We start from the raw sequence: 15795 nt of genomic DNA on the forward strand, positions 1-15795 counted from the left end.
CCTCGACCCGCGCCGCGACTACGCCGCCGCTGTGCCCAGGCTCCTGCACAGCTTGGCCGACGGCGCGCACGGTCTAGCCGACGCGCCCCTCGGCCTCCCCGGGCTGGCGGCGCCGCCGGGCCTGGAGGACCTGCAGGTGAGGCCCGAACGTTCCGGGATGGGCCAGGAACGACCGCGGTGATTTAGGACTCTGGCTGGAGACAGAGTGACGAATGCAGGAACTCGACTTTTTCCCAACCTGCCACTTCTCACTCGTGACTCCGAGGATGTGTCCCACGACCTAGGTTAGATGCTCCCTGGCCATTAAGGCGTCCTGGCACTGAGTCCGTGCGCGGTGCCTGGATGGCAGCAAACCTCAGCGGGATAAATGGGCAGGGTCTAAGGCACTTCTCTCCCTCACCGCTGGGCCACGTAGGGCATTTGTGCCCAGTCCCAGGCTGTTGGGGCAGCCTGTGTCTGGAGCGAAGAGAGGCAGAGGAGTTGCCGGTCTACGGTTTACAATTCCCTTACTGCACGGTGAGGTACCCAGGGCCCAGATCGGCTGCACAAAAGGTGCGGAGCCTCGGCGAATCCTGGTCCCGCCCGTCGCCGCCCCGGGCAACGGTGGTGCGCGTTGGGTGGAGCAGACAGGACAGAGACCAGGGACAGACAGGAAGGGCTGGGAGAGCGACAGGAAACTAGATCCACAAGCGCCCTTACCACCCCGCTCCTATTTGCAGGCCATGGATGAGCCAGGAATGAGTCTTCTGGACCAGTCCGTGATCAAGAAAGGTAAGGAATGGCGTGTATCTGCCAGGGCAGAACCGGGCGAGATGGTGCAGGCCCTGGGCGCACAGATCAATTTCTTCTCCATGGAGCGTGCCTTGTGCATCGCCCGGCTCGGTAGCCGCCTGCACTCTTCCTTGCCCGGTAGAGGGGCAGTGAAGGCTGGGGATCCTGGTCGGTGCTTGGGCAGCTGCCCTCGTTGGTGAGTTGGCCTCAGAGCCTGCGGCCTGGGATGGTCCCGAGTCCATCAGGGCTCACTAGGCTGCCCGGGCCAGCCAAGCCGCTCAGGGACCAGGCCTCTCCCTACTGAGGAAAGGGCACTCTTGTGGATCTGGAGTTCATCTGCAGAACGAGTTAAACCACTTCCCTGTTTCCTAAGAGGTGGGAATGTGGGTGCTGTTCCCACGGATTTTGTTAAATGAGTTCCACTTTACAGAGCCTTACCATGTGCTAGCCTGACAAGCAGTTTCTGCCCCTTCCTTTCCAGCCTTGGGGACCTTGCGTTTCCCTGGAGAATTTTCTCTCCAAGCGGGAGCCTCCTTCGCATTTAGGATTAGTGGAGCTGGTGCGTGAATATCCTGTTAGGCCCTGTGCAGGACGGTGGGGGCCCACCTGCTCCTGGGTGTCTGTGTGAGTTCCGGGTCTTGTGCATGTCTGTGTGTTCCTTTGCTAAGTGTCTTTCTGGTATTTTGTGCTTCTGTTGCTGTGAGTGTGTGTGACACGTTTCTATTATGTTGGTGTACATTTCTGTGTTTTGGGGGGGTCTCTCTGTGTGTGAGGGCCTTCGTTGTGCCCCAGGATTTGTCCTTTGGTACTGATGATCCCTAAGCATGTGAAGGTTGCTCCTGTGTATTTTGGGGGTCGGGGGTGTTTGTGCCTTTGCAAACAGAGATTTAAGACCTGCCCTAGAGTGGATTTTCTAGCCTGAAGACTGAATTCTGGCTGTGCCAGGGAAAGGTGAGAAAAAGAGAGACAGAGACAGAGAGAGAGATCCCGAGGGGTCCAGACGTTGGGCAGGCAGGCTCCTTAGATTTGGGGCGGGTGCGCAGGAGGAATTCGGAGGCGCAGACAAGCCCTCGGTGCCTGGGGCAGGCGTGGCTCCTGTGGGATTTGGCTCCAATTGCTTTTTTTTCAACAATGAATTCAAGCCCGGGCTCTGTTTTCGCTCCACGTGTTCCCAGGGGAGTGGGGGTGGAGGTGTGCAGTTCAGAACCCAGCTCTTCGGGGTCGGCACTGCCTTTGGCTTAGTGGACTTTTTTGAACCCATGGGAAGGAAAAGCAGTTGGCAAAGAGCCTGCAACTGAGATGTATCCACCGAGAGATGTGATCATGGTCTCAATCTCCAGTTTCTGACTCCTGCCAGGACCCCAGGGGCTGGGGAGCCTAGGCTCACTGACTCCATGACCCTTTGGGGGAAGCAAGTCCCCTCCCTGCATTTGGGGACCTCTGCCCTGGGGAAGGGTGGAAAGATCACCTGGGGCTCTGAGTACCTTAAACCCCAATCCCCAAATCAGAGCCAGGACAGGAGACTGGTTACTAGGAGGGACTGGAATTGCCCCAAGCTGGTTTCTCTCAAGGGACATCAATTTCCGTAATTTCCAGATCCTGAATGTGCTCCAGAATCCCCAAAGGTGGTCCCAAGGAACACACCTGAGTGAGGCCAGGACTGCCGGGAGTGCTGCCCACTAGCTCCCTGGGGGGCAGATGTGGGTGCGGGTGCGGTGCGTCGCGGGTGCGGTGTGTCGCGGGCGCGGGCTCGCACACCAGTTGGATCACGGTGTCAGCCTGTTGGTACCCGAGTGCAGCGAGGTGAAGCGCCGGCGATCTGAGCTGGGGACTGCGCCCTGGACACCCTACCCTAGACATCAAGTCAAAGCCCAGAGCGCTGCGGAAAAGGTGGGGGATGAGAGCCGGTGGCTCCCTGCGGAAGGAAGCGCCTGGTTCCCGAGCCTAGAGCTTGGCCTTCTGCTGGCGCGACAGGCCTGTAGGGAGGAGAGCGGGTAGTGCCGGAGCTTTCAGGCTTTGCAAACGCGGAAGCAGAGCTGATCGCCGGAGGTCTCGACCTACGGGATGCATGGTGGACGACCGAGTGGAGCCTTTGTGGCTAAGCAGGTGGCCCAGCTGGAGCCCTGCTGGACTCTGGCCCCTCGCGGGCCGTGAATTAGCACCCTTCTTCACTCTCAGGCCCTTCAGAAGGCATCAGGAGCCCATGTCGAGTCCTGAAGTCCTCTGGCACCTGCCGGGGGCTGTGAGGAAACACCATTCGAGCCCAGGCCCTAGAATTCTGGAAAGTCACTCACTCTTGGCTATCTGAAACATCCAATTTCTCCAGCTCCTCCTGGCCCTAGAGGGAGGGGTGGCTGTGTCCCCTGCAGTTGGAATCCTGATTGCGAATAGCAGGCAGCCCCAGCCCTATCCCAGAAGCATCCTTCCTACCTCCAGGTGCTGCCAGGAAGGAGAGCCTGGAAGTTCTCTGAGCCCAGAACTCTTGTCCTGGAGGGGAAGGGAGTACCCTGCCCCACAACACTCTTCCAGGCCCGCCACCGCTTGCAGCCACGGTGTGGGTCAGGGGATGGCAGATGGGACCCACGCGGACCTGAGAGGAAGCAGGAGCCCTCCATTTTTTTTTTTTTTTTGCCCACATTTGTTACCTCCAGTTTTGCGACCTGCCCAAGGAGCACAGAAAGCAGGCGGAACTGATTGGGGAGACAGACCTGGACAGGAATAGTTTCCAACGGACAGAGGCAGCGAGTGGGTCTGTACATGTCCTGGTGGGAGCTCAGAAGAGGAGCCGAGAGAGCGCCTGAGGTTGGGAGGCTTCCTGGAGAAGAGACCTTAGAAAACAGCTCCATAGGCGCTCAAGGGGTGTTTGTTGAATGAATGATTGATGGATGGGTTTTGAAGTCTCATTGCATTGGGAGAGGGGGTGTAGAAAGGGTCTAGCTGCTTTCGCCACACTAGGTCCAGCATGTGCAAATGCCCTCACCTGTGGCAAAGCCTGGCAGGTTAAAAATGTTCCTGGGTTTCAGGTTAAACAGTCACATCTGGAAGAGTGTTTTGGGGATGAGAACTGAGATGCCCCTCCTTCCCTTGGAGGAGAGTGGGTTACCTTGTTGGGGGCAGGGAATCCCTCTCTGCTGGGCTCTGCCTCCAGTCTCAGAGCTTCTGGGGGGCGGGGGGAGGGTGGCGCTGATGTGAATCGCCATCCTCTCCTCTGCTGGAGAAGGAAAAGGGAGATGGGAGGGTCTGGGCTTTCAAGTGAATCTTCAAGCAGGGCCAGGCCTAGGGTGAGGTATTTGCCTTCGAGGCAAGATTTGGATAAATAATATATCCAAAAATATATATCTTAATGTGATATTTTAAAATAAAAAATAATGCAAAAAATCCATGATAAAAAATATATCAAAATTTTACGTGAAGACCTATCTGACCCTGTATTCTCACACCCCTGCCTCACTTGCCTCCCATGCAGGTCACTGTCTGCCCCATAAAGAGACGGAGCAGTGCCTATGCAGATAGAGTTGAAGGGTACCCGAGGGCAACAGAGAGCAGGGGAGTGAAGGGTAGGAGCTATATTTCAAAGAAAGCTGCTGTTAGTGAGAAGGAAACTGAACCAGCAGGCCCCACTGGGGGAGATGTGGAGACTCAAGTGGTCTGGGAAGGGGGTCACTATCCCTCCTGGGTACCTTCCCGGTGCTGTCCCCCAACCCCCAAGGCTTTAGACCAGTTGTACTCTAAGTGTGATCTAAGGAGCCATGTGCATCAGAATCCCATGGGGGGACTTGTTTGAAAATGCAGATTTCCTAGGCACCACCCTACATCTACTGAAGGAGAATCCCTGGAATGCCTTGGAGCACCCTGGAACTTGCGTTTTTAACGGATTTATAGAAGTAACATTTACATACTCAAATTCACCCATTGTTAAGACTATAATTTAATAATTTTTAGTAAATTTATAGAGTTGCATAATCAGATCCACAATCCATTTTAAGACATTTCCATCACCTCCCCAAAACTCCTTCATTCCCATTTGTAGTTAATCCCCCTTCCCACTCCAAGCCTTAGGCAACCACTGATCTGCTTTCTGTTTATAAATTTGCATATTCTGGATATGTTGTATAAATGGAATATATAAATATTCAGACTTTCACATCTAGCTTCTTTTACTTAGCAAAATGTTTCAGGGTTCATCCATGTTGTAGCATGTATCAGTAGTTCATTTTGTTTTTTTATTGTTGAGTAGTACTCCATTGTATGATGTAACACATTTTGTTTATTCATTCATCAATTGGTGGACACTGGGTTGTTTCCACATTTTAGGCTATTATGAACAATGCTGCTATGTTCATTCACATACATGTCTTTTGTGTGGACATATGTTTTCATTGCCCTTAGGTAAATTCCTAGGAGTGGAAATGCTGGATTTTATGGTAAATTTGTGTTTATTTTTTTAAGAAAATGCCTACCTGTTTTCTAAAGCAGCTGTTCTACTTTACATTCCCACTAGCAATGTGTGAGGGTTCCAGTTTCTCCATATCCACACTAACACTTGACAGGTCTATCATTTTTGTTACGACCTTCCTAGTTGTATCTCAGTATAGTTTTAATTTGCATTTCCTTAATGACTAATGATGTTGAGCACGTTTTTCATGTGCTTATTAGCCATTCACATATCATTTCTAGTAAAATGTCTATCTACATATTTTGATGATTTTCTAATTAGGTTATCTTATTAGTGAGTTATAAGTTCTTTATATATTCTGGATACACATCCTTAATCAGGTATGATTTGACAAAATTGTCTTCAAGTTTGATTGTCTTTTTATTTTCTTAATAGTGTCTTTTGAGGTATAAAAGTTTCAAATTTTGATGAAGTTAAATTTATCATTTTCTTTTATGGATCATGTTTTTGATATTGTAGCTAGGAACTCTTTGTCCAACCCAGGGTCACCAAGATTTTCCTTCTATGTTTTCTTCTAGAAGGAATTGCAATCTTACCAGTTTCCTGGGAGAGTCTGTTGTATACGCTCCAGATTCAGTGGTCAGACCGTATATCTACCCCCTACAGATAGAGTGTGTGAGAGTCTTGTCTAACAGGTTGAATAACTGGGAGCTTTTGTATCTGTAGGAGCACATAGTATATGTGAATGGCTTCTGCTTGTGTGACCAGGGGGACGCCATAAGTAGACCACTTTAGCTTCAAGAGTCACTGTGGTTTGGAAGACAAACACCAGTGTCCCTGCTTTGCAATCTGTGCTAGCTTAATTTCCATCTCCATGACTGTCCCTTCCCCAGACTACCTGCTTCCCTTACCTTGAGTTCCATCCCTCTTACCATTTTTGAGGGAAGAGGCCCTGAGGAAAAGGGGAAGGACAAATGGGGAAAACAAAAAAGCCGCTCATTCATATACACAAACATGTGTACACCTGTCACTTACCCATACTCAGCTGCACCTATGTTTGCATAAATCTGAGATACACTATATTTAAATTTATCGACAGGAGCAAAAACACTTGCAGATATCCCTATGCATGCTGCCACATTCCTGCAACACTCAAGGAGGGCAGAGATTGTCTGTGTGTATAGCTGGGGCTCAGTATTTGCTGAGTAAGTGTGCACATGCACAATCTCACCCTCATTATTCTATGACAGAGCATACAATTTTTGTGTAGTCATTTTCGTGACACACATATGCTCACCTTGTCTCTGTCTGCACACATACAAATAGCCTCACGCAGCTTTGGTCCTTCCCTCTCACACAGCCTGGCCTCAGGGGGCCCCAGGTTGTAATAGAAGTTGGACAGAAGAGGCTGCTGGAGGAGAGAAGAAATCTCTGTTCCTCTGACCGCTCCCTCTGGCTAGGAGTCATGGGAGGGAGGACAGTCTTTTTATTTTTAATTTAATTGTCGTTTTATTTTTTAAGTTAATTGTAAGGTATAATTGACATACAATATAGTTCACTCTCTTTTTAGATGTACATTTCTATGAATTTTGATAACTGTAAACATATATATAGTCATATAACCATGAAAACAATTAAGATATAGAATAGTTCTATCACGCCCAAAAAAATCTCCTCAAGGCAGAAAGACACGGGTAAAAACGAAACTCATGCGCAGGCCTGGGAGACACAGAGTGGGAGGCAGGGATGGCTTCTGCTGCTTGTCCAGTGTCAGTGTATCTGTGAGTCAGGACATCCTTGCTCCTTGCTCTGGGGGAGGGCTGGGTTTAGGGTAAGGTGAGTGAAGCAGGGTTGTGCAAGAGCAAGATCAGAGCCTGTGGCTGATTAAAATTTGGTATTTTGTCATCATGGAGTTTTTCATTGATTTTTATTTTTTAATATTTTATTAAAATACTATTTATCTTGATTACCGAGGGGTTTGTTGTTGTTGTTGTTGTTGTTGTTGTTGTTGTTGTTGGGTTTTTTGGTGCCTCCTTAAATTTTGCACCCAAGGCAAGTGCTTCACTAGCCTCACTCTACTTTTGGTCCTGTTCTGGGGACAGGGAACCGGTCTGGGGAAGGGTGTGTGTGCTGGTCATTCTCTCCACACCCCCACACCTCCACTTCTCCCACTCAACCCCCTTCCATGACCTGAATGCGGACCCAGGGAGAAAGGGCAGTTTCACTATTAGGTGCTAACAAAGGAATGAGGCTGCCCAGTGCCACCCCACCCCCCAAATCTGGACTGTGGGCCATTACTCTTTTTCTCATTTCAGGTTTCAAGGGCCCTTGCTTCACTCATTTATTCCACATTCACTGACACTCACTTGTGCGAAGACTCTGCCCTCAAGGCACTCCTAGTTGGTGGGGAAGATGGAGTTGGAAGCAGATGTGAAGGTTCAGTGTGTAAGGACAATGATGGAGGGTGAGAGGGAGCTGGGAGGGGGGGCCCAGGAAGCTTTGCACCTGGGATGGTACCTAAATGAGGCTTGAGAAGGAGGGAGCTCAGTGAAGTGGACAAGGGCCCCTGAAACAGGCAGCGAGCAGTAAAGGGGGCTCACAGAGCTCACACGCCCAGGCGGCGCTTCACACGTGGTCTGTTTGGTCAGCACTGGGTTTTTAAACATTTGGATCCGTTGCCAATGTTTAAAAACAGAGAGATTTCACACAGAAATCCAGAATCCTTGTCTCCCCAGGAAAAAAAAAAGAAAAAACAGGAGTTCTGACAATGTCGGTGTGTCCTGCATGATAACACCCAGTGAGTAGTGGCTTTACACAGGCCAGTGCCAGTCACCAGTCCCCCACGTCCTTCGGATTTATGTCTCCTGTTGTGCTCTGCCTGCTTTGAAGTCTAGAGCTGTGCTGTTGTTGTTCACTGGGGGAGCCACTAGCCACCTGGAGCTATTGGGCACTTGAAATGTGGCCAGTCTGAATTAAGATGGGCTGTAGCATAAAAATACATTGAATTTTGAAGAATAAGTACAAGAAAAGTATGTAAAATAGCTCATTAGTAATTTTTAAAATGTCGATTATGTTTCAGTGATATTGGGATAAATAAAATATTAAAATTAACCTTACATGTTTCTTTTTACTTTTTTTAAAAATGGGACTATGAGAAAAATGGAAATTTACATCTGTGGCTTGCAGTATATTTCTAGTGGTTAGTGTGGGTCCAGAGGCTAAAGGACAAATGGGGGATGAGGCAAGAGGGGTGGGCACAGCCAAACCACAGGGAGGAGAAGGGAGGGCATGATGATGATTAAGGATGTGAACTTTGGAGCCCACGACTGGAGGTCGAGACCCTTTTCTACTCCTTATTGCTGTGCCATCTTAACCTGTTTGAAGTTTTAGTTTCTTCATTTTGAAATGGGGCTGGATAATAGACCCACTCCACAGAGCTATTGACGTAAAGCACTTGATATATATATATATAGTCGGCACTCCCTGAAGGAGAGGCGATATTCCATCCAGCTCTGAAGCTGGAATGTGGTTCTCAGGGAACTGACCAGGCACTGACTGGTTTTAGGCTGGGGAGTGATACAGATGTTTCAGAAAGATCCCTCTGGAGCAAGGCAGGGAGACCAGAGCAGGGGCTGTGCTGACATTCATGTGAGAACTTAGTGAGCTATGTGTGCACACACGTGGGGAAGTAGCTGCATGCAAGGCATGTGGAGAAATGAGGGCCGTAGGACATGGTAATGGATGGATGTGGTGTGAGAGGGCAGTGTGGAGGGCACATCACTGAGGTTTCTGGCTGGGTGACCGGGTGGAGGGTAGGGATGAACATCCAGAGAGGCAGAAGCTGGAGGGGCTCTGCCAGGCCAGGGACAGGGTCAGCCAGCCTTGCCTTCCTCTGCATTTCCAAGGCCTAGCACAGTTCCTGGCACACAAGTGTTCAGCAAATATTTGCTGAATGGCTGATGAGCTAAGAATGTGCTGCCTTTGGGACCATAGTCCAGGGCTTGCGCCTGGTTCCAAATCTATCAGCTGTATAATGTCAGGTATACTACTTCATCAATCTGGGTTTCAGTTTCCTCATCTGTAAAATAAGAATAATAAATGTAGCTCCCTTGTGGGTTGTTCAGAGGATTCAGTGAGGTTGTTGGTGTCAGCACATAGTCTAGTGAGTGCTCAGTAACTGTTGGCCCCAGATGCCCACTTGATCTCCCCAACCAACACACACAGAAGGCCTGCCTTATCTACCACTTTTTTGAAAGAAGAGAAGCTCCAGGGAAAACAAATGCCTTAATTATTCTCCCTTTCCCCTGAGGCCGAGCAGGAGGGTGGAGGTTAGACTGCAGGAAGAACTCTTTTTTTAGAGCCACGAGTGGGTTGTAGAGAATCAGCTTCTCAGATTCCCTTCCCTGCCCTTCATAGATATTAGAAGATAATTAGAGAGCACTTCAGGGAGGGGGCTATTAAGTATGTCTCTTTCTTCCTAGTCTCCTAGAGCATCCCAGAATGACTTGGCAGGAAGGGGCCAGGGAAAGAGGCTTAATGGAGCCATAATGTCCTTGTCCCCGGGTTGTGAGAGTCCAAAGCCCCCAGGTCCCTCACTGATCTGGGGGTGGGGAAAACATGGGGATCACAGTGGACAGAGGTGAGCTGGGGACTCCTTGTGACTGTGCAGATCTGTTTACAGAGACCGGGAATCTTGCCTCCAGCTCAGACTCCATTTCCTCTCTGACTGCAGATGCCTAAACTCCAAGGCTCTGTTGAAGCTGTTTGAGTTTTCACAGAGAACTAGCCTGGCTTAGTGAAGGGAACATGGGTTCAAGAGCCAGACAGCCTTGGGTTCAATTTCCACCACCATTAGCTGAGTGAACTTGGGAGAGTCATGTTAACCTTGATGTGCCTCAGTTTCTTCCTTTGTAAAGCATGGATAGTAGAAACTTCCTCTGAATGGTGCTGGGACGTTGAGATGTGGCTGTGTGTGCCCAGGAAGTAGCATGGTGCCCTGAACACAGCTGGTACTTTATCAGTGTGCTCACTCCAGAGCTGGCTAGTGGTCTGTGGTCCGTGGCTCATTGTTCTCTCTCTCTCCCTTGCTCTTGCTTCTGCTCCACAGTCCCCATCCCTTCCAAAGCCAGCAGCCTCTCAGCCCTCTCACTGGCCAAAGACAGCCTGGTTGGCGGCATCACAAACCCCAGTGAGGTCTTCTGCTCCGTGCCAGGCCGGCTCTCACTGCTCAGCTCAACATCCAAGTACAAGGTGACAGTGGGGGAGGTCCAGCGGCGACTCTCGCCTCCTGAGTGCCTCAATGCCTCGCTCCTGGGAGGTGTCCTTCGCAGGTAGGAAGGCCTGCTCACACTCCCTACACAGTGCCTGGGCCAAAATCTGTGGTCATTTCAGATCTTCTTGGTGGATTGGTGAGGGGCCAGCCTCACTCCGGGCCATAGAGCCATCATCTAGCCTCAGATTCCCTGGGGGATTATGCTGCTCTGAGGGCATGCCCAGGCCCCAAGCAGCAACCCCAGGTCTGTGGGCTTGGGATAGGGGAGTGAAGGAAGAAGCCTGAGCACAAAGAAGGGTTGGAGGATTCATCCACACTGGGCAGGATAGACAAAGCTGGTCTGGAGAAGAGAGAGTGCCATCTTCACCCCCTCCCCCAGAAAAGGAACCCCAGGACCCAAAGCCCATTCCCTAAGGAGGTCTTTCTGATGTGTATATGTTTAGGTCCTTGGTTATCTTCATAGTTGTATATCTGTTTCTCTTTGTGCATGTCCTTTTGCCTGGGTAGGGTATTTGTGCTTCAGGGCTATGCGTTTTGATGGTCTGAGGATGGTGTGTGCATGTGTGCATGTGTGCGTGTTTGTGTGTATGTGGTGTAAGGGATGGCCAGGAGGATACGTTTCCATGAGTGTGAGTTTCCTGTGTTATTTTTAGTCGCTGTGTTGGCTAGAGTGTGTCCTACTCTGTATATATGATCGCATGTCTATCTGGAGCCAGACATATGTATGTTTACATGTCTGTGTCTCTGTGGTGCAGTTGCATTTGTGCAAGTGTTGGAGTATCTCCTTATTCCTGGTTTCTTTGAGCACCGCAGAAGGGCTTGTGTGAATCTGTGTCTGTACAATGTACCTGGGATCCTGACTTAGCGCGAACATGCGTCTCTGTGTCTCTGTGTCCTTATAAGTCCCTGGGTGTCTGAGGCTGTGTGTCTATGCATATGTGTGTCTCTACTGGGGTATGTGTTTATTCTTGGCCCTCAGTGTGTGTTCATCTATGTGTGTGTATCTATGTGTACCTGTGTCTCTTGTGCGTGTCTGCCTGTCCCAGAATCTCTGCGTAAAGGTCTATGTGTATGGCCTAGCTGGCATGCTAAGGTAGAAAAAAGGACCCCAAGTTTTGACCTATACTGTCCCACCCTGGACTGTTCCTGCTGTTGAGAGGATTAGGGAGAAATGAGGGGGGGCCCTGGGGCTGGATGCTAGGCCCTCTGCTCCCATTTTGGCTACAAAGCCAGTGAAGTTAGGAAGAGGTTAGGAAGAGGTTAGAACAAGGCTGAAAGAAGTCCCAGAGTGTCCCCAGGGCCAGGCCCAAGCCTCAGCAGGAGTTGGTGGAGGCAGCAAGGTCACTTAGCCTACATGCTTCTCTCTTGTCTTCATAGTGTGTGTCTGTCTGTCTCTCCCTGTGCATGTGAAGGGCCAAGTCCAAGAATGGGGGCCGGTGCCTGCGGGAACGGCTGGAGAAAATTGGGCTAAACTTGCCAGCTGGCCGTCGCAAGGCGGCCAACGTAACACTGCTGACTTCGCTGGTGGAGGGTAAGTGAGGCCTGAGGGTGGGCATTAGCGTGAGCACGAGGGGACCCGTGTCATTAGTATGACTGTGTGTGACTGCCTCTAATGCAGGAGGGTGTGTTTCGTCATGTATGTTACCTGTGTGTTATGTATAAGTGAGTGGTGTGTGTAATACGTGCATATAGTAGTTATGTGTATGTGTATCGCATGTGTGCATGTGCTTATGCAGTAGATAGAGTGTGTGTGAGCGTGTGTGTGTGTGTGCATGGGGGGAAGAGCGGCCAGTGTTTGGATGTGGTAAAAGGGTGAAGGCGTGAGAGTCCTTTCCCTGAAAATTGGAGACTCTGGGCTTGGTCATCTCGAGTCAGGCTCTGGGATATGTGGAGGGCTCAGCTCCCACCCCTGAGCTCAGGGCCCATCCCTGGTGGCCCCAAGAGAGGGCAATGAGATTGTGGCAGGAGTGGGGCTAAGGAGAGAAATCAGAGCAAGGCATCTATATAAGCAATATGAGACAGATGGCCCCTGGCCAGGGGTTCAGAGGTTCAAGTCAGTGCTCCAGGCTCAAAGGTACACCTGGCCACAGTGATGGCTTATCTCTCTACCTCTCCTCTCCCCAGGAGAGGCCATACACCTAGCCCGAGACTTTGGCTACGTCTGTGAGACCGAGTTCCCGGCCAAGGCAGCTGCTGACTACCTGTGCCGACAGCACGCTGACCCCGGGGAACTGCACAGCCGCAAGAACATGCTTCTGGCCGCAAAGTGAGTGAGAGTGCATGTGTGGGTGCTTTTGGACACCATGGTCAGGCTGTCATGGGTGCCATGAACAGGCACACGTAGGTGCAACGCACAGACACAGACACACACATGGGCACAAGTGGCACCACACATGGCATACCGAGGCTCCATGCTGTGCTGCCAGAGGGCACACAGGGACATATGTGAACATATCTGGATTCTATGAATCAGCAAAAATAGTGTCACAGACAGGCTTACACAGTCTGTGCCACACCCCTGTGGCATCACCAACCCCAGTCTCATCATGGGTCTGAGGTTCTGTGGTCTTACTCCCCTTGCCTGAGCCTTGGCCATCAGCCATTCTGCTCTAGTGACTTCCATCAGGGCACAAATGCCTACCTAGGCCCCAGGTTGACTCTCCCTTGTCCTTACTTCACACTTAACCGCTCTGCCAAGTCCCATCAGTGCCACCCTCACTACCATTCAAATGCTGCCACCTCAACTCTGGCCTCTTGATTTCACTCCTGGGCCTTCGCCCCAGCACCCCACAGTTCCCTCAGACTCTCTGCACATGCACTGACTGATCCCCTGCCCAAGAACCTTCAGTGGCTCCCACTGCTACTGCATTGATTTTCAAACAGATCTGTGGGGATGCCTTGAGGTCTATTTAAAAAACCAGCATTCTAATAAGATTTCATCTTTAGAAAGGATCCCAGAGAGAGAGAGAGGAAAGATTTTTTTAAAAAAATTGAAAATCACTGATCTGTATGGTAAAGTCCAGATTCCTTTAAGGGCCCCACAATCTACTGGCACAGACTATGCCTATTCCAACTGATCTACTTGCTCTCTCCTGCCCGCTCATCCTCGGGCTTGCTCTTCTGCTTAGAATACTATCCAGTCTCCCCATCTAATGCGAATCACAACCCCATCCTCCCTCCTTTGAGGCTTCTTCAAGTTCTCTAGGCAGAAGTGGAATCACAGACTCCAGGGACTGCCATGACTCATGGGACCTTTGAGGCTGCTCGTATGGTAGCTGGAGAAACATATCTAGGACAGGGCTCATCTCACTTATGAATCAGCTAACTCATCAAGCACTTCCTGGGTCCCAGTCATGTCTAAGGTGCTGACTGGGTTCCATGGTGATATAAAGACACGAGTGATTATTCTGCCTGAGCCATATGCAAGATGCACAAAGAAATGAATAATGGCCGCAGACTGGAGCTACATTCAAATCCCAGCTTAGCCACTTGAGTAGATCATCTAACCTATCCGAAACCAGTTTCTTCCTCACACGATGGGGATGATCATAGCAGTATAGATTTGTTGTGAGGATTAAGTGAGATGATGCACACAGTGTGCTTGGCACACGATCTAGACCCCAGTTTATGTTCACTACTAGCTATTATTTCAATTATTCAAGGCAGATTCTGGATTGTTCCCTAATAATTTCAAAGACAAAGCTCTGTGAGGCACTGGGTGTTTGGGATGGGAGTAGGAGTGGGAGAGGGGATCAAGGAGAGTCTCCTGGATAAGGTAGTGGGGCTGGACTTCCAGTGTGTGCAGGACGTCCACAGAAAGAGATCATAGGGTATTGGCATATACTGTTTACCAGCTATGTAATATGGGACAAGTCAGATAATGTCTCTGAACATTAGTTTTATTCTCTGTAAAATGGGTATGATTATCATTTGCAGATTATTGGCAGGATCAGAAATCATACATATATATAAAATGCCCAGCACATGGTGGGCCCTTCTCTGGGCTCAGAACTTTGTCCTCTAACCTCTGACCCTCTTATCCCCCATCAGGCAGATCTGCAAGGAGTTTGCGGACTTGATGGCTCAGGACCGCTCACCACTGGGCAACAGCCGCCCAGCCCTCATCCTGGATCCAGGAGTGCAGAGCTGCCTGACACACTTTAGCCTCATCACCCATGGCTTCGGCGGGCCAGCCATCTGTGCTGCCCTCACTGCCTTCCAGAACTACTTGCTGGAGTCACTCAAGGGGCTGGACAAGATGTTTCTAAGCAGTGCGGGCAGTGGGCATGGTGATACCAAGGCTTCGGAGAAGGATGCCAAGCATCATAAATAACCACTTCCCTGCCCCATTTTTAAAGGGCTCCCAAGGCCTGAAACGAGGTCATATAGCTCCTGGGGGCAGCTACATCGGAAAGGATTGCAAGGTGGGGTTGGAGTCAGGCCAGAAAGAGAACATTCTTCCAGAAACCCCTCAGTTAGGGATCTGGGTTGGAAAGGCGAGGGTGTCATCTCTGTGATGGTTTATTGCTAAAGGCCAAGGTGTCTGCCTCACGTGTGCAATTTTCTGACCCTGGATTGCTGAGAAGTGCTTGGACAGGAAATTGGCTTTGAAGAGCCTGGTTCCTGGGGCTGAGCCCCACCCGTTAGGATGCTCGGGCAGTGGTGGATGCCCCTAGGGTCCAAGGCCTTCTGGTTTTAGTGATGGCAGGAGAAAAACTTAAAAAACCAGAGATACTACTGAGGAGTTGGTGCCCTTCATCCCAGAATCTCCTACCCCGAGAAAAGGGGTGCTAGTAGGAAGCCCCAGTGTGCTCCTTGGACCCCTCCCACTCTTTGAAAAGTGGGGGGAAGGGGCCCTCAAGGAACAAAGAAGACAAAGCACAAATTTCAGAACTTGAATCCAGGCTGCACTTCACAGTCCTGTTACTGTCTGTCCTATTTATTTATGTGTGTTATAATTAAATTCGAAAGTTTAAAGATGTCTGGCGCAACTTATTTATCTCAATGAGTTGAGGACTCTTGTTGCACTGTTTTCTGCTCATGCACCAAGATGTCCAGCTGGACTGTGATGGAGAGGGTATTTTTGCTCACAAAGGGCTGGTTGGGGGTGGGAGGGAAAAAAGATGTCAGGGACCCTGAGGTTGTCGCTGGGATTTTGTATTTACTGTTATTTCTCTTGACCCTGCAGTTGATGTACCTTTCCCAACTCTCAGATTGCTCTCTCATTTCTCTTAATAAAACCTTTTCATTGGATGTGAAGCCCTCTCTGTCCTTCTTCAGTCCAGGCCTGGATTCACCTCCCAAGAAGCCCTGGGAATTAGGAAGGTTTGGAGTGGTCAGGAGCCTCTAAGGCAGA

General features: G+C 50.1%; 1 protein-coding gene across 1 annotated transcript; it reads left to right on the top strand.

Annotated features, from left to right (window-relative positions):
• Nucleotides 1-6: 6 nt before the first annotated feature.
• Nucleotides 7-15416, top strand: TFAP2E (transcription factor AP-2 epsilon). Its single transcript, XM_011357963.1, has 6 exons — nt 7-136; nt 720-771; nt 10275-10497; nt 11852-11970; nt 12564-12705; nt 14490-15416. Exons 2-6 carry the CDS (start codon nt 723-725, stop codon nt 14770-14772), a joined length of 816 nt encoding a protein of 271 aa, XP_011356265.1. The 5' UTR covers nt 7-136; nt 720-722; the 3' UTR covers nt 14773-15416.
• The last annotated feature ends 379 nt before the right edge of the window (nt 15417-15795 follow it).

The sequence above is a fragment of the Pteropus vampyrus genome, unplaced genomic scaffold, assembly GCF_000151845.1.
Source record: "Pteropus vampyrus isolate Shadow unplaced genomic scaffold, Pvam_2.0 Scaffold36, whole genome shotgun sequence".
NCBI classification, from domain to species: Eukaryota; Metazoa; Chordata; class Mammalia; order Chiroptera; family Pteropodidae; genus Pteropus; species Pteropus vampyrus.